At 39.4% G+C, this 25,742-nt stretch overlaps 1 protein-coding gene across 1 annotated transcript in view; it reads left to right on the top strand.

Annotated features, from left to right (window-relative positions):
- Positions 1–25,742, top strand: part of DGCR2 (DiGeorge syndrome critical region gene 2) — a 41,362-nt gene that overhangs the window by 6,892 nt on the left and 8,728 nt on the right. Inside the window, exons 2-6 of the mRNA XM_008950150.1 lie at positions 5,843–5,875; positions 10,513–10,635; positions 19,723–19,848; positions 21,969–22,179; positions 23,148–23,225. Of these exons, the coding sequence (XP_008948398.1) occupies positions 5,843–5,875; positions 10,513–10,635; positions 19,723–19,848; positions 21,969–22,179; positions 23,148–23,225 (571 nt within the window). The remainder of the gene's footprint in view (positions 1–5,842; positions 5,876–10,512; positions 10,636–19,722; positions 19,849–21,968; positions 22,180–23,147; positions 23,226–25,742) is intronic.

Genomic DNA, 25,742 nt, shown 5'->3' with positions numbered 1-25,742 from the left:
TTGAAGGTTTGTGGTGAGGGCTGAGGATGGAATCTGGAAGTAGTTAAGCTGAGGTACTCAGATAAGTTCAAGTATTTGTGGTGTATGTGGGATAATCACCTGTCCCAGCCTGGGTATATGGGTTGTAGGAGAGAAAGTGCTGGTTGTGGTGGTGCTCTTTTCTGGGCAGAACTGTTGACTTGTGAAATATTTCACTACTGATGTTGCTCTTAATGGACTTTTTTTCTGTTGCTGCATTTGTTGGGAGAATTAATATGTTGTGTGTGTGACTGGATTTAAATTGGGTGAGGAGTAGTGCTATTTTCTTAGCACGCATAAGCATGTTTCATAAGTGGTGGAGTTTCATGAAACCTGGACGCCAGTGGGCTTGTCTCCCATGTCTCTGTGCTCCTCTGCTGTAGTACTCTTGGCTGATGGCTCTGATCTCATGAGGCTGTATTTTCCCCATGTCCCCCCTGGCTGTCCACAATAGATTCTCTAGCAGGAGGAGGCCGGGAGTCTGGCAGGGTCTTCTCATGCAAGGGTTCAGCTACCCCAGTCACCACTTCCCCTGCTGCCAGGTGGGAAGCCACCCCACCACAGTGACAGAAGGATGTGCACATGTGCTGGCAACTGACTGCTGAGCAGAGTGAGCCACGTGTGGGCTTCTTGCCCTCTGAAGTTCAGGACACTTATTGGTTCCTTTCCTTACACTGGCTCTAGGCTTTCCAAAACTTGCACTGCTCACCACAGCTTTCTAGTCTTGACTCCTTTCTCAAGCTTGCTTGAAGTTGCTTAGTGAATTTAGTTGTGAAGTGTGATTGGCATTTGCACCAATCTTACTGATTGGACTTTCTTTAGGGAAAAGTCAAAAACTTTAGTGCTGCACAGGTTTAGGTCACTTGTCACAGTTAAGTACTAAGACTTAAGTCCCACCTAAGGCTGTACAAAACATCTGAAGTCCTGAACAAGGTTGTTAGTGTAGAGGAATTGTAGGCTTTAATTCTGAGCCACATTAAAGCATTCATGAGTACCTGTGGCTTTGATTTTGTTTTTGATTTTGTTTAGATTTTGTTTGTGCCAAGTGCTCTTTATGCCACTGCTGTATTTTGCTTTTCCCCTCTGCCTGTTTACTTACTGTCATAATACAACAGTGTCTTGTGAGAGAGGTGGGGGAATACCACCCTGTTGTTCAGCTGGTATCCACACTGCTATGAAAATAAACTGGTTTTTGGTCTGGAATGCTGCATTGCCTAATCTACGGTGTTCTTTTGGCTTAGTTCAAGTAGCATATTTTGGTTTCTGTTTGGTTTTAGCAGTATGGGGGAATTGGGAAATGTATACTTTTTTTATTCCCCTCTGATTTTAGTCTTAGGAATATGTGTCCACATTCATAAAGCACAAAGTCTGTATTTTCTGAGTCTTAGGAAATCATAGCCAGGGTTCCCATTCAAGAAGCTCTGCTGTTGTTGCTTTGGCCGAATGCCGGGTCTCTTGCACTGCCTTAGCTGCTTTTTCTTGGTTTGATTTTTCTTTTTTTTTTTTTTTTTTCAATCCATAGTGGCATTGAGTGTGCCCTCCAGACAAAGAGCAGACAATGAACTGCAGTGAATGACACTTGTGAGCAAGGAGAAACTGGGTCAGTTCCAAGCTTGTGCAGAGTGTAGGTAATAATATTGATATGAGGGGGTGAGGGGAAGGAGACTACTACTGTTCCTTAACATACTGTAAAATCTTTTGATGGATGTTAGGGTCATCTAGCGTAACTTATTATGACAGAAGATTGAGTAATACAGAATGTTCATTAGAGTTATTCATTAAGCATTCACAGTTTTTCAACTGGAGTGCTGTCACAATTTTAATTATTTCATGAAACTACATGCTGAGGTCATGCAGAAAATGACTGTTCCTCTAACGTTTCTTATTATTGGCACACATGCATTCCTACTAAATGGGATTATAACTTCAGAATCCCTCATTTTCAGGAGCTGGAATTAAATTTGAGAATAGTTGTGGGTTCCTTTTTTTCCCCTGGGCTCTGTGCCATTGTGCTTTCATACCCGTGTGCACAAACTCAGGCTGTGCTGAACCAAAGCTGCCTGACTGAAGGGTTGTGCTTAGGCATGTTTTCAGTAGCACAGGTGGATGGCTGAGCGTTGTCTTCTGTGGAACTGAACACGAAAATGGAGTGCTCATTCTGTAGCTTTTTAATTCTTCTGTAGACTTTAGGTTTTAATTATAGGCTTTTAATTTGAGGAACGGTAAACCAGTTTTATTGAGAAACTTTAATAAGCTTTATCTGTGGAATGGATAGTTCTCTGGTGGTGGATTGTGAGCTTCACAAATAGTTTTCTTCTCTGAAAATAGTGTGGTGTTATGAGTCTGTTTTTCTCCTACTGTGGCTTTGTTATGAAGTACTGTATGAACTCTACTACACTGAATGCAGCAGCAGGTGGGATAAGGATAAATATAAAAACAAGTAAGATTCACAAAGTGACATAAAGAAACCTGCTGAGAGATGAATGGATAGTGAAAACTCTGAGATCTGGAGCTGAGGGAGAGCACCATTTAGGTATGGCTTCACTTGCCTGAAATCGGAACCTTTGCATGGGATCTGTGAGATCTCAAAGAGAAGTTAAAAACAAGCAAACCTGTTTGAAGACTGTGTCAGAACATCCTCAAGTGCAAGTTTCTAGTTGTCTTCGCTGTCACTGAAAACTGTTCAACTGACTTCTGGCCACCACAAGCAGTGCCTGGGCAGGACTGCTGTGCTCTGGACATGCTGGCAGATTGTCAGGAGCTTTCTGTGAGGTATGGTACCTGCTCTGGTGAAGCTCCCCTCTGCACTTGAGAGAAGTCCATGTTAGGAAAAGTGCTTTTCAGGTGCAGAGGACTAGCTTAAGGATGTTTTTTTTCCCCACATATCTGCTGAGGATTAAATTAAGAAAACCGTTGTGGTATTGTGTTTGGAGCATTAAGAATATTTTAATGTTTCTGTTACTTCAGTAAATACCAGTCTATGCTTCTGCATTAGATGTGGAGCTGTGTTTTTGTGATGATGATGGATGTGGTGTTCCTTTTGTTGTTTAGTTTCTGATACTTGTTTGCAGGCATTTTTTGAGCAAAATCGGTAGGAGGAGCTCAGGACTTAGGGGTTAGGCTTCTTGCTGAAGATGCTAGGATTTGATCATGCTCATACAGTTTAGTATGAGTGAGGTTATATACAAACAGTGATTTAAGAAAAATTTTCAATTTTACTATACTTAAGTATGTTAGCATATGAAATGATAGTGCAACATGTAGGTACAGGTCTTAAGTATGTAGATTTAGTGTTATAAAATATAAGACAGACCTGTTGGACAAGTTAAAATCCGAATAAGAAATGTTACTGGCCTAAGCACTTGTAGTCAGAGTTTTTGTTAATGCTTAATCAGCTTTTGATAGCTGCAATTGCTTCTTGAAATCTGTACAGAATATTCTCTTACAGGTTAGTTCATTTAGTTTGGGACAATGAGTGATTTAAGACTGAGAAAGCAGGCAGTATTTTTGTCTTTAGTTTTCCTTCAGCCTGTAAATAAAAATGATGCCAGAGGATGTACCAGATCCAATGTTGAGAAGCAAAGTGTATGAGAAGCAACACACAAAACTGCCATTGTTTGTGGAAAGCTGACGTACAAAACCAGACCCTGTACTTTGAGCTTATCTTTTCCAATACATGCATTTCAGAGTAATAGCTTAAAATTGAAATAACACTTAAGTGCTGGGTTTGTATGTTTAATCAAATTTCAATTTCCATACAAATGAAGCTCAGCAGACAAGAACAATTAGTGTAGCAAATGTTCTTTAGTAGCATTTCTTTTTATTAAAAACTGAAATAGCAAATACAGATTTGAATCTGTGTGAACACTAAAATCTGACTTGAATCCGTAGTCTTAGCTACCAAAAGAATATCTTAATGCATCAGACTTCAGTGACTGTTGAATCTCTAATAAAGAGAAATTAAGTCTTTGCAACTAGAAGAGCCCAAGCTTTTGTAATCAGTGGTTGAAGTCACTGAGTTTAATCTCTGTATGAGAGCATTCTCCTGAATTGAGACATTTTGGAGAATTTAGTTTAGGGCTCTGACTTCTCATCTGTACCCCTTAAGTTGTGAATTACCAAGACATCAAGATTTTTGTCCTGCAAGTGATTGATATATCAAAGTTAGGAACACACAGCTTATAAGTAAGGGGAATTTTCTGTCAGTGATATGCTTCTGCTTTAGGAAAGATTTGGCTTTCTGGTGTTCCTTTTTCTACTGGTTCCTGTAATGGTAAACCTCAGGGTCTTGAGACGATAAGGTTGAAATTGAGATTTTGAAAACATTCATGTGTTTACCTAATGCTTTGCAGAATTTGTTTATTATACATACCTGAGACAGGACCTCTGGCATTTTTACTGGATGAAGAATTTCTTTGGGCTGAATTCTTTCTATATCTCTGCCTTGAATTGATGGAGGATAAATAATCCTGTGAAGACAGAATCACAGCGTTCTCATTTTCCTACGAGACTCAGTTCTGCCTCTGAAGAGATGTGTGTAATCCCAGCATATCGGAAAATGTCTTCTATTAGAGCTAATATTTAAAACAATAAATTAAACACATTAGTAGGTGTTCTGCCTTCATTGACAGACAACGATTATGAGGCCCCAGTTCCCCATTGATACTGAATCTGTACAATTGTATCGCTGCTAAATGAGTTGGAGCATGCAATCTTTCTGTTGGCAGGGGGACAAACCATAGCTGAGCTGACTTAAAATTAGTGTGGACAGACAAGAGCTTCATGTGATCTGAATTGCTGTTTCAAAGCCAACTCATCAGATTCATTCAGAAAACTAAACTAGCAAGGTGAACTTATATTGAATCAACACTTTGTCTCATGTGCCTATTACAGTCTTGACTTAATATTGGAAGCTCTAAAATGAGATTTAGTATATTGAAAAGTAGCCTCAGATACTGGATATGGACCCTGCCTGCTGTTCTTGGCAGTAAAACAGTAGTTTTGAGTAACTGATCCTCCCATTTTTTATGCAAGAGATAAGGGATAATGAACAAGAAATTAGTTCCAACTGGAATGCAAGCAGGAGGTGTTCTAGTCGAAATGCACCTCTGAAAAACTTAAAATGAAGCAGGAAATAGAGGTCGGGGATAGTCTAATGCCAGGGCAGCACGCTGACCCGGTGTGGATCTGCTGTGGGGAGGGTGTGCTGTGGCTTCCCAATGTTGAGGTTCCAGAAGCAAAATGTTCTTGATTGCACAGAAGGATTACACAAAATTATTAAAGGTGAAAGGGCTTCCTGGATCATTTTATAATGGCACAAATGTGTTTGTTTTATGGAACACATGAAGCTGGCTGGAAATTAAAGCAGAGAGTGTGTGCATATTTCATTATGAAATCCTTCCTGTGGATAATGCTTGTTGCAAATGTCTGTTTTGTCTGCTTAGCAGAAAACTTGGAAATTATTGTTCTGTAAAAGAAAATTTAGGAACTAGTTAAGCCCTACATTGACATATATAAGTGCTGTGAAACACCAGGCATTCAATGCAATTGGGAAAATTGTTGCAACAAAAGCTTTCTGTAAGAGTGTAAGCAGCCACCTTGAAACCTTTGGGTTTTTCTAGTATGAGATCTGGATTTTTCTATTAGTCAAAAATCTTGCCTATTTTGTCACTGACGAACTTAGAAAAAATAATACTTGGCAGCTAAAGGAGATGTATGTTTGTATGGCACTGTTTAAATTTATTTCTAATCTTGCCTGTTATTTCTAGTGTTTACTTTAGTTTCCAACTGTTTTGTAAGTTTTCTTTTAAATTTCAAATTACAGGTCCACGACTAGCTTTGGCAAGACTTCTTTCAGGTGAGTGACTCATGAGGAGGTTGTATTATCTAATAATGTCTCCCAGCAAATTGGTATTGAGTTTTTAGGACTTCACTTGACAGTAACTTTTATCTTGGATTATAAATATATATTAATCTTGTAGAGCTAATACGTGGCCTGAACCTGATTTCAATTTTTCTTCTCTTTTTGTATAAAGCTAAGGATTGTTTCTCTTCACTTGTTCTCTTGAGCAACAATTTTAAGTGTTACCAGAGAATACACTGCTATTAATTGTTGATATTTATGAAAGACAGATGTTCATTCATGTAGGGGTGTGCTGCTGAACTGGCATCTTGCTTGGGCTCCAGGGAGGAAACAAGGTGTCATGGAAGCATGGTCAAGACAGCTGACTTCTGCTTGTAGGCTCATCTCATCCATAGCTGTTGACAAGCTATGCAATTTTTCTGTACTTCATTGTAAGCACTGGCAGAAGAATGTGGTGGTTGGCAAGATTGTTGAGGGTTAACATCACAGAACTGCTTTAAGACAAAGTGAAGAAACTGTATGACATCTTGCTGCTTAAAGTGTTTTCACATTCTCACACTGCTTGAACTTCGTGATGTTTTGTAAATTTATATTATGTGTAGTGCAAAACCTACAATTGCTATTTCCAGTGTTTTTCGTGCTTCCCTTTCTCCCCAGCAAATGCCAGCTGAATTTAATTGCTCTAAAATGAGATTTCAGTGTATTAAATTTTGTACTGTGGGATTGCAAAGACTGTATCTGATCCTTAAAAGCCTTTCATGTTAGAATTTCATATGTGAATCATAATACTGCTGATGTGACTTGTCACGTTGCAGGTGAATGCTGGAGGTGGTTGCGTTTCCATATTTCCCACTTCTAGGCAGTTGCTGATGCTGTTAGCTAATGTTGTATTGGTGCCTCTGTTCCAACAGCTGCTTGCTTATAGCTGAACTTGTGCCATTACATGTTTTCCAACAGTATTGAAAGTACAAAATGTTTCTGCTTTAACAGCTGGTGGAAAATGTGTGTTTTCAGTGCTGCTAGGAGGCAATAGTTTAAGATACTTTCTTTCTCATCCTTCTTTAGTGTGATCTACCATCAATAGCTATGAACAGTGTGCGGTGTCTGGCTTTGGGTACAGAAGTGGGACTGGTATCTTTGAAACTTTGCTATTCTTTTGAGGAACGGGAAATGTTGTATGGGTAAAAAGAGATGGTTATTTATCACACTACTGGAAAGTACAAAGTCTGAGTTAAGCGATTACTTGTATTTCGTGAAAAATGGATGGTTACTTTGTGGTGTTGCTTGTGCTCGTATGTCCTCATGAATCCTGCTCTGCTGCTGGCAGCATGACTTGCCCTTTTCTGCAGTAAAGAGAGAGGCTTGAAATGTTTCTGTTTCTCTGCTGTTTTGATTTAAAAATAGGCTACTGAGATGAAATGCCTGACTGGGTTGTGGAGACTAGCACCTATCCTGTGTGTCCTCGCCTCTCCCAAGTGTCTCTGTTCCTTGGCCAAGTATCTCACAGGTTCTCTAGAGACATCTATCTATTTTTGTGTATCTATTTTACTTCTGAAAGCAGCTGCCCTGGCTACCTGGTGTGCTCTGCTGTGGGAGTCTTGAGCCTGGCACACAGGGCTTTGTGGGGCACGTAGGGCCGAGGGGATTGTGTTGGCAGGTGGCCGGGGAACTGCTGCTGAGCTGCCTGCCCACTGCCAGGTCTTGTCCAGATGCCAGCCCACTGGTGTGTCTCTGGTGGGGCTTTTGTGGAGATCCATTTCTAAAAGAACTGATCTTAAGCATCTGTCCTCAAGGAGGCCGTTGGGTATGTCCAAACCCACTGTAAGCACAAGTAAGAGAGGTGGTTAGATTTTCTCAGATGATTGCATCTTGTTTCTCTTTGTGCTAAACCACAAGGCAGCACATAGAAGCAAAACAATTCAGATGAAACTGCAGAAACTGCATGATGGTTTAGGTAGCCCAGTAATGTGTGGGGCTTACGGGCTGTGGATTAGGATAGCTCAGGAGGTGTTGTGGCAGTGTGTGTGGAAGATGGAAATTTTAATTTCAGGGGTTTTAGTGTCACGCTTTTCCCTCTTTGCAACAGAATTGCATAGCGGTTTGTGCACCTTGGTCTAAAATAATTAGTGGATATGACATAGCATGGTTTCCATTGGGAACAATTGTTCAGCTGCTTTGAGTGGTGTTTTAATGGAAGTGTTTTGTACTCTTCCATGTATCCACATTCTTCAGAGAGGAGTGTCTATAATACAGGAAATAATGACATTACGGCATGTAACTGGCATTTTTTAAATGTCCATAATATTGGGATGGAGTCATCCTTTTATCTGAATCAGTCATATGTAATTGTACATAAAATAGTAATAGCATGTATGAAATTGTAGAGAGACACAAATATTCCTTACTGTTTTTCCCACGTGCATGTTGGCTTGTAGCACTTCCCTGGTGGATGCCCCCTGCGAAACCAAAGGGCTGTAGAATAGGTTTTTATTCACAGGGTGTGTGCAGGACTCCCATTGAAATCAAGCAGTAAGAAAATAAAGGGTTTATTTAAAGGACTGAATTTTGAATTTAATTTTGTCATAACTGCAGGTGGATGCAATGGAAACCTGGAGCTGGGCTGAGGGTAGTCTTCACATGTTAAAATACCTGCCACGGGCTCCTGTGTAAATTCTGTGCTGGAAACTGCGGTAGTGGAACTTTCTAACAAACCTTCCACTGGGTACTGACATTGTGCAGAACTAGTTAAAGTTGCTGCAATGATTACTGAAGAGTTGATGCTTTTCTGTAAACCTGAAATTTGAGGAGTTTTACTTTCAGCTTGAGGTTTTGTGTGTGGGTTTTGTTTGTTTGTTTTTTATAATTCACAAATAGGTTATAAATTTTTTCTCATTACATTGGTCAAGTGAAGCTTAACCTTTTATTTCTCTAATCAAGGGAAATAGAAGCTTTTATTTACCCACTCACTTATTGGGCTAAATAAATTACCAGTTTTTGTTGGGGGAGAGCCTTGAGGGGAACAACCTAAGCTGGTAGATTTAATTTTTTTAACATTTCCCCTGTGCTTGTGCTCTGTTAGCTTTTTGGATCTAGTAAAAGTCTAAATGGGTGCGAATGCTCCTGTCTTGCTGTAAGGTCTGTTGTTGCCATCAGTAGTCTGGCAGGTCTGTGTGAGTTCTTAGCCATTTTGTGACCTGAATGTTTGCTCTGAGTAGGTGGTTGCTAAGAGGATGTGCCTGCTTTTATTTTTCTAGAAGAGCAGGTCTGTGCTTTGAAGAGAAACCAGTACTAGAACTGGATTTTAGTCTGACATGGAATTAGAAACCCATTATCAATATCCTGTACCAATTACTAGGTGAATGAGTACAGCTTTTATTGAGAGTTCATGATGACTGATTTTATTATACCTGGCCATGTTGTCTGAACACTTAAATGTGATCTCTGTCTTGATTTAGTTTAGATGTGTGTTTCAAGAAAGCAAAAAGTGCTATTACAGCTCTTTTCTTAGGATGTAAACTACGGATGAGAGAGTACATACTGGTATTTTAAATTTTCTTTTCTTCCTGCAAAACAGTAACCTGCTGGATTCATTCAAAGCCAGAGCTGAGTGTGGTTTACTTTAAAACACTTATTTATTTTGTAAAAGGTGCTTGTTGTCCAGACATAGCTTACCTGGGCTTATTGTAGCTCGCTGAGAGGAAAAGGTGCTAAATTGTTCAGAAACATTGGTTGGAAAATGGAGAGTCACTGTCAAAAAGAAAGGTGGATGGTGATAGTCTGGTGTGATAATGAGCCTGTGGGTGCTAGTAGCAACTGGCAGACCTGCCGTTTGTAAACAAGCCGGAGTTGTTCGCTTGCGTAGATGGGGTTTTTTCCTCTGCAAAATGTTTTGAGGGATGCAAAATGAAGCTGAATTATTAGTTTCTGGCATTTGATAGATGGATTTGATATAAGAAAGCTTTGAAAAAATTGTACTTATTATAATGCTAATTAGGTCTGACAGTGTAATGATGACAAGTAGGCAGTACTCTTGCAGAAGCAGGAACTACATGTTTGCAGATATTGACAGTTTCTTGTAAAGAATGTGTTTGTATGGAGAAAATCTACAAAACTGCTTAAGCAAGAAAGTAGAAATGAGTTCATAGATACAGATATTGATTTACAAATAGTTCTGTAAAATGGCTCTAAATCAGCCTGGGCATTTACGCAAGTGTAACGGGTCCTGGCTTACATACTGACTGGAATGGAAGTAGGATTTGGAATTTATCATGTAATCTGGCACTTAACTACCATAGCATATTTTTGTTGAACTTTGTTTCTGAGAAATGTGAACAAGTAGTCCTCAGTGCCCCACAAGAAGTAAATGGGTAATGCTGTGGTGATAGCTGCTTATGTGGTATCTTCATCAGGGAGTTCTTACCATGGATGTCTGAAATATTTCCTGAGCACTAGAAGCCAGCTCTCCTGTCTTAAAACCACAAATGTGCAGTTTAAAACTGAGCCTGAGTTATCCAGAGGTTTTGTCTGTTACGCTTCAGTGATACATTACATGATGGATGATTAACACATTTACAGACTTGCAAGAATAAATAACACTTCAAACAAAGCACAACTTTATTCTTCTTCCCTAGAGCTCCGCTGCACTCCAGGGCAGTTTGCGTGTCGGAGTGGTACCATCCAGTGCATCCCTTCAAATTGGCAGTGTGATGGATGGCCCACCTGCGAGGATGAGAGTGATGAAGTTGACTGTCCAGGTAAGTGAAACTGAGAGGGGTGCTCATCCCAGTGTCGCCTTGTTCTGCAACAGTCCTTCGACTCTTTATGATCACTTGCTTATTTTTATTTGAAAGTAGAGATTGTTTGGTAGAATGGTACCTGCTATTAATAAGCTTTGAGTTTGCTTCTCTTTGTTTTGTGCAACTAATGATACTAACAGTTTTTTTGCTTGTCTGAATTTTCCATCTATTCTTACAGTCTGAATAGGTATCCTGGAAATGAGGAGAGTTTGTAGTCCACAAGGAGATTTTCATGAGAAGGAAAAAATCATGTTGCAATTAAACCAAAATGACACATAGGCCTGCAGTTAAATTTGGAATTAGTGTTCTGGATGTGGATCACTCAAACTGTGCTGGGTGCCATTGTTTGACTTGGGTAGAGAGCTTGTTTTATTGCTCCCTCTTGTGATTATGCTTCTTGTGCTGAAGTGAAGAAGTTTGTCCTGCTAAGCAAGCTGGTGTATTTACTCTTTGTAAACTCTTGTGATGATACCCTTTCAGAAGCTAATCACAGCAATGGTTCTCTGCTAAAGCTACTGGATACTGAGCTGTCATTAAAAAAAAAAAATTTTTTATTGTGAATGTATAATCACAGTTTTGAACATTTTCATTTGGTCTTGACAAACAGGGCAGCACAACTCTTTTTATGTGTGTCTTAAAAGTGAAGGGATCTGTAAGCTTTTTGCTAAGAACAATGAAGCAGGAATCTGAAAGCATAAATTCAACTGTGGCATAATTCAAAACTTTTATCTCTACACTGACTAAATTATGTTCAAAACGTACTTTTAAGGAGTTCTTTGCCAGTAAGCCACTTAAAGTTTGCGGTATTGTCATCCCAGCATTCAATCTGTCATCCTGAGTTTTAAGCTGTTTTAGAAAGGTGCTACAAAATAGTAACATTGGTATTTTGCAGCAACAAACTCATCTGAATATTCATATTTTCTAGTGGAGTTAAAGAAGTAAATCTAACACTTGAACTGTGAAACTGTGCTAGAGTCAACCATCTCACCCATGTGTGCTACGCACAAATAATTTGGAGAATGCGTTCAGTGCTCATTTTAGAAAGTTCTTGACTAGCTTTGCGAGTGGATGAATTTGCAGCATGAGGGAAAACCTGTGAGTAGTTTCTTCTGGCATGGAAAATTAAGCTGTGTCATTGATATTCTTTTTAAGGATATTTTTTATTAAGTGAATGTCTTAAAGAAAGATGCTTTTATAGTTGCACTGTTATTCTTTCTGCTTTTTAGCTAGCTTTGCCCAAATGCGGAAAACTAGGGATCTGATAAAATTCTGGAGGTTACTGAAAGTCGGTGCCTAGGGGAAAGAAGGGTCATGTTAATGTTTTGATTTACTCCAAAAACACTGAAGTCTTTTATGACAATATTGGAACATTCACATTAGTAGAAAACAGTATTTTTACCTTCTCTTGTTGCCTAGTTTATTAGTCGACAAGTGAAGTTGTGTGGAAGATGCAGCAGAATGTTGTAGAACCAAGGACTGGCATTACAAAGAATATTTAGTATATGGCTAGGAAGAAGATTTTATGAAAGTAACATTTCTCACTGGATAGGCTCTGCTTTTGTGTTTGGGGTGTAGGTTTCACTGGATTTGTCTGGCCTGACATGAGGAGAAACTGAAGTTAAGAAATGAAAGGAGAACTGTGGGAGAGACTTATTACCATGTCTGTAGACAGGAAGAGGAGAATAACATATATAGAGAATATTAGAGGGGAAAATGATGGACAGCACAGAGAAGGAAAGTATTCCACTTGATGAGAAGAGTAATTGGATAAGTAATTGTTAAAAAGGCTGCACTCTGTAAGGAGCCAGAAAGCTGGGTGTGGTGTTTTTGAAAGAACTGAGATATTTGCACAGTAATGCAAAGAGTGTAGCCAGCAAACCAGAGGAACAAGAACTACTGGTGTAGGATGTGAAAACTTATTACACCTGTAACAAAAAATTGGAAGGATAGCATTGTGACCTGAAATGGGTGTTGAAGGGCATGGGCTACTGTCAGGGGTAAGGACAGGCTGGTGTGCGTATGGATGGCATGCTGGAGTAGAAAAAGGAGTAACATGACTTAAAGTAAATCTGAGGCCAGAAGAAGTTTGGAAGAGCATGGTTTTCTTGTGTTAGGGGAAGCAATGCATATGTCATCAGTCACAGCAGAGACTAATTCACGGGACGTTGATTGGGGAGCTAATGCTGCTAATAATAGTAGCACATAGTCATACTCAGGAGTGGTGACTTTCTTCTTTGACCACTGAATTAACAAGAAATGATGCAGCTTTAAATTTAGAAAATACCTTTGGATTTAGATGAGCAATTGTGAGATGATTCAGTTAAGTTCACTGAAATTAAGAACCTTAATTAAAAAGTATTTAAAGGCAGACTAAACACTCAAAGACCTAGTTAGTGAAGCCATCTGAACTTGTGCAACTTGGAGAATTAAAATATCTTGAAATTATAAGGTAGGAAATCTCTCTGAAGCATGACAAGAAAGCTTGCAAGAAAGGACTCTGAATCTGGCTGGGAAGCTTGTTAATTTTCAGCCTTTGAGCTACTCAGGGCACACTCCAGTGTGAACAGCTCAGAAAGGATCAATGGCAGTGTGAATTAGGGGTTTGTGGTGGCAATGAAGGTGTGCTTCAATGACTACTTAGTCATATTGGTATTTTCAGAGGTTTAATACAAAACCATTTTAAGTTATTTGGCATTGTTGGTTTAGTTCACCTTTTTTAGGCCTGGTTTCATTCATGTTAGTAACAAAGCTTCTATTAAAATTAGATGGTCATTAATTAATAAATGAGTTGGGTAATCATGTGTTGTCTGAAGTACAAGAAACACCCCAAACCCTAAGACATTTTTGTTAGAATAATTATTTTCTGGCACTTTTTTCAGGACGCCATTAGGTAAGACGTTACCTTCAGTGTTCATTGACATTCTGAGTAAGCATGTGAAATCCCTGTTTTTGCTAGATCGTATATTTCTCTGAAGATAATAATCATAGCTGTTTTCATTCCTACTGTCTCTTTTCAGATTACCATTTTCCTTTAAAACATGGAATTCCTTCCAGTCCCCTGCTTGTGATGTGTGAAGTGCTATTCCCCCTGCCTCTGCCACTAGGCACGCAAAGGTTTAGTGGAATCTGCAGCAGCGATTACCCTCAAGTCATCTCGCTGGGAGACTAAAACCACTGGCTGCTTGCTCCTGTGAGCATACTAAGAATGGCTGAGAGGCTTTTTTGTAGCACGTGCCTGCAACTCTGTTGTACTTAAGCAGCGGGACTCATGAAATTTGTGTACTGTTCCATATCAACAATAATTGATCCTAAAAATAGTTTATCCTGAAGTGGTGTATTCTGTGAAATGGTAGAAACAAGCATTAGTATCTTAAACAGGGACTTCTACAAATGGGAATTTATTTCTACTCACTTCCTCTTATGTTTCTATACAAGTAATCAGAATAGTAACATAACTTCTCCCCCTTTATGGAAGTTCTCTATTTAAACCCATAAGGAGAAAGGGCTCTGCAGTTTGCATTTTACTGCTCCTTGGATTTCCAGCTTTTCTTCTACCAGAATATCAGATCAGCTTCTCCAAATGTCCTCTTTGCAGGCCCTCTTATCAAAGCTCATTTTCAGCAGCACAAGAGGAGCAGGGTTTAGTATAGCTCTGACTGTTTACCTGTGTGTTATTCCTCTGTTACAGGCTTGATGTTTCTCTTGCATATGAACAGAGAATGAATGTCTTAAATTCCAGTGCCTTTCATAATTCCTATCCAGACCAGTTTTTTAGCTTGCTATTATATTGGTGATCACTTTTTTTTTTCCCCTTCAGTTATTTATCTTCTGAAAAAAAGAGATTCTTCTTAGGAATAAATGCTCAGATTGTACAGTCAGCTCTCCTTGAGCTTCCACCAGCACTTGAATTTGGAAACCTTTGACTCTCCCTGTAGTGCATGTTTCTCAGTACTTTTTTTTTCTAGATGTGCTTGGTCAGCAACAAGCACACTGGAAAGCTTCAGGGAGCTGAATTCTGAGGGGTTTCCCCACCTGAGCCTGAGGCCATGATTGGCACTGGACAACTGACCATCCTGGTGCCCTGATCCTGAGGCAGCAGTTGGAAGCAGTGGCTACCAGTAGTAGGAGCATCCCAGTGGCAAACACTGATTTTTATGTGGTATTATGTTAAGATTGGGAGCTCAATTTCGTGCAGAAACCATCTTGCTAGGAAGCTAGCTGTAAATGCTGATCTTGAGCAGTGTCATCGTGTATGCTCTTCGTAAGGACTTCCCCAGATACTGTGTCAGGAAGAAATGTGCAGACTTGGAGGTCACTTGCCTCGGCACATATGCACTGTATCATCATCTTTGAGTCTGCAAACTCTGTTTTGTGGAGCCAGCTGAAGGTATAGCCAGCAACTGATAAAGCAGCAGCTGGAGCATGCTGGTTTGCAGCGGTCATAAACAGCTTTGTGTTTTGTTTCCCTGAGGATATTGTTTGATTGAAGTGACTGTTGACATTGTGCACTTTGTACTACAATCTCCTTTTTTAAAACTAGATGATAATGATAAAAACCTCTAATGACTTGCACACCATTTTTGAGACCTTGTTGATTTTCTGTATGATGCATGGTTTTTTACCCTACTTTATGATGCTTAAGTTGTAAGATGTTTTCTATCAGTCTATTACTTTGAATATTGCTCAACACAGCAGGACTCTCTTCTTGGTTGGCATCTATTTCCTAGCATGATACAACTGATAACACAGTGTGGAGGTGTTTGAGCTATGGGGACTTCTGAACTCTGTTTCCAAATCTTTAGGCACAAAACTGAATTTAGTCCTGAAGCTTTCTCACCTCTCAAATTACCAGATGGAATTAAAAACTTTCCAAGCTTTCAGTAGGTAATGTGCTGAACAGAAAATTTGAAGCCTAGGGGACAAGGCAGCTTTTAATGTAAATTTTGAGAATCTGTCTGTTTAAACAGGAGCAAATCAAATCTCAGAGCAAATAAGATCTGACAAGACCTGCTTGCTTCACAGTTGAATTTTGACATAATTTGACATAGTACATCCATCCTTCTGAAGGGTTTGCCTTGAGTGACTTGTCATGTATGCAGCAGTACCTCTGGAAACTAGTTCAGCTCCCCGAAATCCAATGTTTCACCCCTTTACGAGTCCTGATCCTACAAGGACCTCTCTATATTACGTCTTCTGTCTGTGTGCTCTTTTTTTTTTTTTTTTTTTTTTGTGCAAAGCAGGCCTTGACATGTGTGGCAGATTGCAGTGTCTCTTCTAGCTCCTCTGAACACAGTTTTCCATTTGGCGTCCTGCTTGTTCCCCCATGCAGAGCTGCTCGGCGCGTGTGCATTCCAGCCTGTGCCCATCTCAGCTGGTGCCAGCTCTCACTTTTGTGGTCTCAGCTCATGTTCCATATTGCACTGCTTGGCTTTTTTACTTCTTTTTTACTTGGTCCGAATGATGGAGGCGTGGAGGAGGGCGAAAAAAGAGCTTTCTGCTCTGTGTGCTTGACTTCCCCTGATGAAAAGCCATATGCAAAGAAAGCGTTGCTGAGATCCTGGGGAAAAATGCTGCAGAGTAATCTCCGTGAGTGTACACAGAAGTGTGGCCAACATAACTGATAAATAATGGGCAAGCTTTTATTTCTTTCAGACTTCAATATGACTGCATTTGTCCCCTCCTTTTTTATTCTGTCCCCAACAGGAACAGCAAAACTTGTACACATGGCACACAGCTTTTTCTGTGAGTTAGCAGGGCTGTGTTTTGCAGACTGCAGTGACAGCACTTATTCAACTAAAAGAGAGTTAGAAGCCAAATTTCTTCCCTTTCCCATCTCTACATTTTTGTTCTGAACAATTGTTGAACTGCTTTGATTCAGATTTGTAAACGTTTACCATGCTGGATGGCTCCTACTACATTTTATATTAGTAAACTTCCATTCTGAAATGGTAAATAACTTCTAAATAACTTGAACTTCTAAATAACTTCTAAATAGCCACGGAATCAGCTGTTGGGCACCTTTCTCCATGTATAGCACTATACTTGGACTGTAATTGTGCTAGAGTGAGCTAGCTGGAAACTGTAAGTTGAAAGGAGCTGGGTGAAGACTAATTGTGACTTGATCCATTTGGAAACAGGTTGGAAGTGCCTTGTGTCCACCACAGTATAGTATTTTAGGGGAGAAAAAATTGTACCCCATGAATTTTTCCTCAAACCAAATTTTTCCTTTTCCTCCTTTTCCTCACCAACTAATAAGCAAATTACATTTCTGGTATAATTGTACAAAGTCAAAGGAAAGGGAACTTTTTTGGCTAGTAAAAAGACTACTGTTGCTGTTACTGCTTGTGGTTTTAGTATCTAGAAGAATACAGATTTTAGAAAATAGCTTATCTTCCAAAATGTGGTAGCTTTCAGAACAGTAAGTATGCACATAAGCAAAGAAAACTTGTCTTTTCCTTTCTGAAACACTCTGACATGGTTAGGTTGTTGTCTTCGGGCTTAGGTTGTTAACTTAAAGCTTTGTCCAATTTTTTTTTTTTTTTAAGGGTAAAACTATTATATAAAGGAAGCAGGAACAGCAAAGTACATAGAAAATTCTTCTGCAGAATATTGTGAAAGTACAACAGAAAACCAGTCCAATTACACCTTTGCCACCAGAATCTGCAAGGGCTTTTCCTGGCAGTGAAGTGAGTTAGAGACTTGTTAGCATCTCTTTCTTTATTGCCCTAGAAAAACTTGTCGTCGTTGCTTTTCTCAGAGACCTAAAATTCAGGTCAAATAGAAGCAATTTAATATTTGAAGAGCACCAGTTTATTAAGCAGCTGAGAGTGTTGGGCTAGAAGACCTGACTTGTGGTGGCTGCTTTCTGCCTCTCCAGTCCTGCCTGGTTTCGGTGGTGAGTCTGACAGGGGCAGATGCTGAGGGAGCAATGAATGTCCTGCTTCCTGGGTGGGGACTAACTGAACGCACTTTGTGTGGAATCTCTGTAGCTATTATTCAAAGCATCTGGCATAAATTCTGTCAATTTAAGATGTTATCCCAAGTAACCCTTTCTTAACCTCGCGTGTTTAGACCTGTGAACTTCTATTTTATTCCTGGGAGAGGTAAATTAAGTCCTTGTGGGCGTCGTGTTTAGCTGTGAAGGGTCAGCCATATGGTGTTGCACCTGCTCTTACTTCTGAAAGGGAACTAATTCTTTGTGTGTTTGGTTCTTACTGGTTCTTTGAGTTTAGTTGTTACCACTTAATGCCATGGGAAAATAGAGCTTCCCATACTGAGCTCAGTTTATCTTTGATAAAGCATTCTACATTAGTATTATATTTAAAGTCTTACTATAATTAAAGATTTGCTTTTTTAGTGTCTTAGTATCACTCTGAAAATCATAGTGTAAATCCTGCTATTAAACCTTTAGGATTAAGAGCAGTCAGATTCTAAAATTAAAAATAGATTGGCCTTTTATAAGGTAATAAAAAATGATCAGTGATCTTCACTGTCAAATTATTTTACCATTTTGTGTCCTTTGAAATTTATGCTAACTGAACTTCTTGCCTGTGATAAATAGCATGTTCTAATACTGAACAGTAGAATTACTTCTTTATTCCTGTAGGGCCACATGAGTGTATTATGTGCAGCCATTTCTTAATGGGTGATCTCTATAGGCATGTAATTCCTAGGATAACGTGATAATTAAATATCCCTTGCTTATCCCATTAACCCAGGGCAAACTCAGCATGCTAGAGCCAGATGAATGCAGAGCTTTGCTGTTGTTCCTGGGCTCCAGCTAGTGAGGTTTTTGCTCATCAGTGCTAATGTTTGCTCCAAGGAGTGCACTGTTTGATGGTGGGTCTTCTGGAGGTCTTTTTCCCCATGTAATACACTGAACAGTCTCCAACTCTGAACTTAAATTATCAAGAAAGTGCTGTGGACTTCTTGGTTTTTAAAGATAGTCTGAAAGGAGAGGTTTTTATTGACATAGTGAGTGAAGCATTTCAAACGGATGTAGTTAAACCTGTTGAAGAGGACTATGTAGCTCCTCTTTATTTTGTACTATGGTTTATTTGGTTTAGCTATGCTAAATAGAGCTAATCTGCTTTAAAGGAAAATAAGCAGATTTTTTTATTATCAAGATGAATATCTGCATAGCTCTTTGTGCTGGTTGAACTCTATTGCCTTTAATAAGTAGTAGTATTAAATAACATACATAAGGTTAATCCCTTGTTTCCAGATGAATCTTTCTTGGTGCTGATCTCTGTATTTCTCAGAAGTTTCTCTCCACCACTGTGCCAGCCCTCCTACTTTGGGTCTTGCTAGTTTTGCTGGCTATGGCCTATCCTGCAGTGTCTCCACCTGAACAGTGTGCTCCTTATTTACTCCTGGTAGGCATGTGGAGCCCCCAGCCCCTCTTCTGGCATAACACCTTGTGCTGTGTGCTTCTTAAGTTATTGCATCTAGTTGTCACGTACACCCGTTTGAAGCCCTGCTGCTGAGATGAGGCTGTGCATGGTTTTATTTCAGAAATAATGAATTAATGTTTCCTCTAGAAGATTGAGAGTGAATGAAAAACTTTGCTTTTCTGACTGAAGATAGGTTTCCTTTCCTGGTTTTAATTTTGTCCTAGATCTCAGAGAATGTGTTGGAAAATATATTAGAGATATTGTCTTATCTCCTTGAACACACAACAGAGAATTGAAGCAACCGGAGAGTGGGCAGCTCTGTAAAACACACTGGGAATGATGCATTTGCTGCACCAGTTGAAATTATGACCATCAAGTCCTGTGTACAAGTGCAGGCCCTTGAGAATCTGCCAAAATATTTAGCTTACTCTGCAAGACTGGTGTAATGGCTTGTTGGTTCTTTTCAGTTGTAGGTATTTTGGTTATGTAGCGTGTAAAACGGCCAAGCTGTCATTACAGGGAGCTGCCATCTTTGTTTACCTGACTTTGTTACTTACCATATGTCCTGAATTATAAACCCAGGGAAGGTTTAATAAAATGAAATCTGCCTTTGCATCTTTTACCAGTACTGACTATTTGTTCTGGTCCCCAGGCTTGACAGGTGACCAACGGACGTACCATGGGAAGGAGAATGTGGACTCCAGGCACAGTCGAGGGAGAGGAGGAGAGACAACCCGCTTCCACACTGTCAATGTGGCACAGCCTGTCCGATTTAGCAGTAAGTTGCAGACTGGGAAATCTGGGCCATCTTTCTGCTAATTAATTTAGCAATTTAGGCTATTTTTTTTTTTTTTTAAGGAGAAATTAGATTTTTCTCTTTCATAGTTTTTTTTTGGCCAGAGTTTTATTCATATGCAGTGCTTTTTAAGGCACTTGTACCTTTCACTTATATGTCTCCTGCTGTATTGCATAGTTCATACAGCAAGCCAATACATTCAAAGAATTCTCCTTCCCTAGTAGCCCTGTTACTCTCACCAGAGTTGCCCTTTTTTGTAATTGCAAAACTCATTGCAATTACAGAAAACTAAGCCTATGGCTTGAGTGATGGTTTCAGCCTGTAGCAGAGGTGTGGTAGTTTAGCCTTTGTCATGTGATGTCAGCTTGCATGGAGGATGGTTCTCCTGGAAAGTGAGGGGAAACCAAAACTGATTGCTCTTGATTGAAGCAAATTTGAAGATGATCCTAAAGGTGCTGCACTGTCATTGAAGCACATCTTTGATGTTATGAGTTTTGTATCCTGTTGGTAGCCAAAATATTCTTTAGGGAGTGGTGAACAAGGAAATATGTAGCACTTAAATGGGCTTCACCATGTTGCTCTCATCAATCAGTTAGGAATCTTCAAAAATTTCACTACAGTGTCATCCTACCCACTCGCCTCCAGCCAACAGTGGTATCCTAGTCCCAGCCTTATCTAAAGTGTTACAAATGTCCTGCAAATGTCCTCCCTGCTGATCATAGCTTGTAGTGGCTGCTGCCTCTGAATCTCTCCAGACCCAGAACATTTAAGTCTTTTCTGTTCCCTCTTTTATTCCAGGATCATTGAGTAGTTTGGGAATGTGAGACAGCACTGATCAGCCTCAGGGGGAAGGATGGGACAGGTTGTAGATTGATTTTTATTTTTTTTTATTTTTTAAATTTTGGTGGGTTTTGGACAAAAATGCATATTAAAATAGGCATTTTGATTTGTCATGGATTCTGGTAGCTGTTATGTTAGTAAAATTCATAGAGGACAATAAACAAATTTAGAAGTTGTTACTGCAATATCTAATATGCTCTGCAGCCTGACTGATACTGTACTCTCCCATCTTTGTGAGCATTAGGTCTTAACAGATCCCATATAAATGGAAAATAAGGAAAGATATTTAATTAAAGGGCTTCAGATCTAAGTTTGCATTATTTGATCAAAAAGTTCACAGCTTCTGCGGGGAATAAAGAGACTCAAGAACAGGAACTCAGAATTCATGCAATGAACATTAAACGGTTTGTGAATTTAAAGTTCCTTTTTTAGGTGTTGCGCAAAATTAATCCTGCAAATGCAGGTGCTAAAATTCATGTCCATTTTAAATTTCATGTACCTGTCTCTGTTTCTCCTTATTAGTTACCCATCACCCCAAAGAATGCCAGTCAAATGCCCATGGGCCTGTCTCACCCAGAAATGCTTCAAGGCTTTTGTTGCATATTCCCTGGATTGAGTTAATAGAGAGAAAGCAGAGACAGCAGTTCACACCATCACTGTTTTACTTCCTAAAGATCCATTTTGCCAGGGATGTTTTTTCCAAAGCAAACAATCATTGCCTCAGAGCCCCCATCATCTTTAGTGATTGACTGCGGGACCAACATTATATGAGTACTACTGAGACAGTTTGTAAAAGTAGGTTGAAAACTTACAGCAAGTAGGATGTATTGCTAACCACCTAATAGACAGAATCATTAAATTGCCCACCTCTGTTTTTTTCTTCCTGCTTCTTGCTGCTTGTTTTGACTTGGATTGATCGAACTGATTGGATTTGTAAAGATGTGCAGGGAAATATCTTCCACTGTAGATCATTAGTCTTAATTAGAGACTCTAAAGGCTGTCATAGTGCATTGAAACAGTAATTACGAGGAGCTGCATGTTTTTAAGCACACTTTAAAAGAAATTCCTTTATCAAAAGCTGTAGTAAAGTAAGTATTCTGTGATCTGTAATGCATGCATCTCCTCCTGGTGAGGTATACTCAGTGTTTTGAATGTGCACATACGAGTGATTATGCATTTCATAGTCATAAACTGAGGATGCATTATCTTGAAGATCCTAATTTGGGGGGAATGGTTTCCCTTCTATTCTTCATGTTTCCTAGGAAAGTGCCCAACAGGATGGCACCACTATGAGGGCACAGCCAGCTGTTACAGAGTGTATTTAAATGGGGAGAACTACTGGGACGCTGTGCAGACATGTCAGCGGGTGAACGGATCCCTCGCCACCTTCACTGCAGACCAGGAGCTGAGGTTTATCCTGGCACAGGAGTGGGACTTGGAAGAAAAAACATTTGTAAGGAAGGACCAGCGTAGGTGAGTAGGAAGGAAAGAACAAAGGTTGCATTTTACCTGAGAAGGGTTTTTGTGTGCTACAAATGCTGTGGTAGGTCAGTTTGCTTAGAAAAATCTAATGGTAAAATTGGCTTCACATAAATAACACAGTATGAGTACACTGGCTGACTGACTGTCAGTAGCCATCTGTATTTTATGTTTTAATTAACATTAACAGGCTACAATTCAGCAGTCTTTTTATCTTCAGTGTCTCAGCAATGTGCTAGTATTCTTGAACTGCAGCAGGGAAGGTGGATTTTACAGTGATTTACTGCTTTACCACCTGATATAGAGATAATTATTTAAAATTCTTAGCAGAATTTTTGCCCCCATTAACTACTAATGATTACAAGTTTGATCTATGAATGAAGTAAAAAGCCATTTTGAGTTGCAAGAACTATCTCTTGGTGGCTTTAGATATTTCATTCTCTTACTTCATGACGTAGTTCCTTTTTTTTTTTCCCCTTATGCCTCTGGGGTTTTTGTCAGTCACATGGGCTGCCATGACAGATACACCATTGCTGAACCACTCCTGGTTATCTCCGTCTCTGAAGAGTTAGATGGTTTGCTCTGAAACAGTCTGATATAAGTCGTGTATGTTTATAAAATATTTGACTTCTGGATTCTTTTGTGTGGTTTTGGGGTTCAAGATGCTGAAGTGCTCCTGTAACAATCGAATCGGGTGCTTATTACAAGTAGATACAAAGGACACTGAGCTATCATTTGGAAACATAGAAAATGATCAAGTATTTTCCTCTATTCCTGAACTGTGGTGTCTGTTTGCATTGCCAACATATTGCCTGAAATATTAAGGAAAAAATTATTAGAACGTTTTGAAAGTTAGTGTTTAAGTATGAAAACATTGGAAGGTTCTGAGTAATTTATTTTAATGTTTTTGACTTGTATCTTTGGAATCTAACCTTTTATTTATTTTTTTTTTTTTTTTGTAGGTTCTGGGTTGGGTATCAGTATGTGATCACCAATCGAAATCACTCTCTAGAAGGTCACTGGGAAGTAGCTTATAGAGGTAGGCCTCTCAAATTGTTACTTAGTTAAATGGCCCGTGGAAACTGCCTTAAAGCATGAATATTGTTTGCAGGAATGATGGAACTTATTTCAGTGATAGTGTTCAAATAGTGTAGGGGAACTGCTTTGCTCTACAGTGTCAATATGGAAGAGTTTAATGCTCAATACCTGTCTTATTTTTGAGTGTAAGAAGTTAGTTACATAGTTTTTCACATGGACATGTTGTGGAAAAAATGTGGCTTTCAGTTTATTTGGACTTTTACCCTTGATTAAGCTGAAAAAAAGGAAAGTACTTTGTACCTTTTCATTCTGTGTAATGAATATCTAGATGAACTGCTGATTCTTGATTCTAGTATTTGCAGACCTAGTGCAGGATATTTGGGGGTTTTAGCTTTTTAAAAAATAGTAATTTTTTTATACTGAAGCACAGAATTTTGCAGTTTTACCCAGTTTTTTTTCATTTTAAAGTTGTTCAGGTAGTTCACTTAAAGTTTGCCTAGCCCCAGAAAGAAATCCCAGTTTATATGAAAAAATGAACATTAATGTGAGGCATTACTGGCTGAACTTTTGCAAAACAAGCAGCTTCCTCTGCTGAAAATGCAGAGTTGTGTTTCTGTACCTTCTATTTGTAACTGATTCAGCTGAGGAATTAGTTAATCTTAAAGTCATTAAATGAACTCATACGTGTAGAATTGAATGTCTAAATGCTGCACTGGTTTAGGTAATGGAAAATTTAAAACAAAAAATTTTTTTTAAGCATCAGCACTGAATTCCAGCCTAGCACTAGAAAACTAATCTGAATAGTTTTCTTCTCATATATAATTTTCAGTAATGGAGAGTTTTCCTTCCAGATTTTCCATTAGGTACAGATATGTTATTATGTATGGAATTTTGCTAAACAACTGGGTCTGGAAAAATATTTCCTTTGAGATGTGAGAGGTAGTAGAACCTTGCAGAGCTTTCTAATGACAAGACTTGGTTACTGTGCTGCAATGTACAAACATATTGCTTTCTTTTGTCATTTAAGTGAGCAGAGTTTACTTGAATATTCAGAGGAAAGAGCTTCTTCTTAAGGAGGCAGGAACACTTAAATTAGTTCCTTAAAGCAGAGAACCTCAAGATGCCCTTGGATCCTAGGGGAAAGGGAGGGAGGAAAGTCCAATTTTTTTTCTTATAATAGAGATTTCTGGGCAGGACAAAACTGTTGATATAGGTAGGTTTCTCTTCGGAAGCCTGAGAGAAAAACACAACATTCTCCTTAAAAGAACTTTTCTTTGCTCTTTGGGGAGTTGACTGTACTGCCATCTGCTGACAGTGTTCACAACTAAGGAGGCATACATTACAGAAAAAAAAAAAAAACCCAAACCAACACAAAACAAAACCAACCTGTTTTTATCTTCAGTTTTATTTAAATGCATTAGATAAATTTACACCTTTCCTATACCATGTATTATTTTGTTTGCAAGCCTTCTGTTTAATAAAGAGAGGCCTGTGTGAAATGGTAGCACTTAGTAGCTTTTTAAAACCTTTACTTAAGCTTCATTGACTTGTGGTGTGGCAGAATCTGAATTCCTAGTATCTGTTTGAAAAGTGGACTTGGGGTCCTATAGCTTGGAAATTTTAATCCACTCTCAGGAGATGTAGAAGGTAAGCCCTCCAAAAATTATAGCAGAACCTAGTTGCATTTTAAAATTAAACAAAAAAACCATCATACCTAACAGTGTTTTAAAGGATCATCGTGTGGGAATACTACATAATACACAAACTGCAAAAGCTGTAAAAATCAGTGTTTAAGCACACAGATTTGGAAAGCAGGCTTCTGAAAAACATATAAACCAGGCTAATTTTCAGTTACTGTGTCTTGTTTTCCCATTAATCTCTGCAGCTTTGCATACTAGCAGATTTAGTGATGAATCAAGACACTGGTCAGAAACGACACTTTAAACGTTGTAAAATGCCCTCAACACCTCTTGCACTGCTTGAAATCCATCACAATACATCCTCTTAACAGTTACGAGAGGTGGAAGGACCAAGCAGTCCATGCCACCACTGCAGCAGCAGAAGTGGCACTGCAGCACTTCTTTGCACAGGACAGGTGTGCACACATCTCTGGAAGCCCTTGCAGGTGCTTGGAGTGCCAGGTACAAGAGTGGTTACGGGTTCTTGCTGCGCTGGTAGCAAGCGTGACCAAGCTCAGCATTGTTTGAAGGGGTGCATAATTATTGAAGGGGTGTATAACGTGGGCCTCTGGAAAGCAGCGCCTGTAGAGGTACCAGAACATTACTGCTCCTGCTGCAGAATGGCAAAATTACCCAGTGCTCTGAAAACAGCAGCCTCTTCTCTCTGAGTCACCCCTTCCCTCCCTGCTGTTTGCCTTCGCTGGAGGAATGTTGCTAATGGAAGCTGAAGCTGGAGGATGCTAGCCTTGTAGCAGGGTTGGTGTGCATGGAACCAGTGACGTTCTAGTGCCTCTCTAAAGCTGTGCATGCCCACAGGCTGCTTATACCAATGCATCTTGT

Source organism: Merops nubicus, unplaced genomic scaffold (assembly GCF_000691845.1).
Source record: "Merops nubicus isolate BGI_N331 unplaced genomic scaffold, ASM69184v1 scaffold45421, whole genome shotgun sequence".
NCBI classification, from domain to species: domain Eukaryota; kingdom Metazoa; phylum Chordata; class Aves; order Coraciiformes; family Meropidae; genus Merops; species Merops nubicus.
The sequence above is the reverse complement of the archived record's forward strand: the minus strand, read 5'-3'. Positions and strand labels throughout refer to the sequence as shown.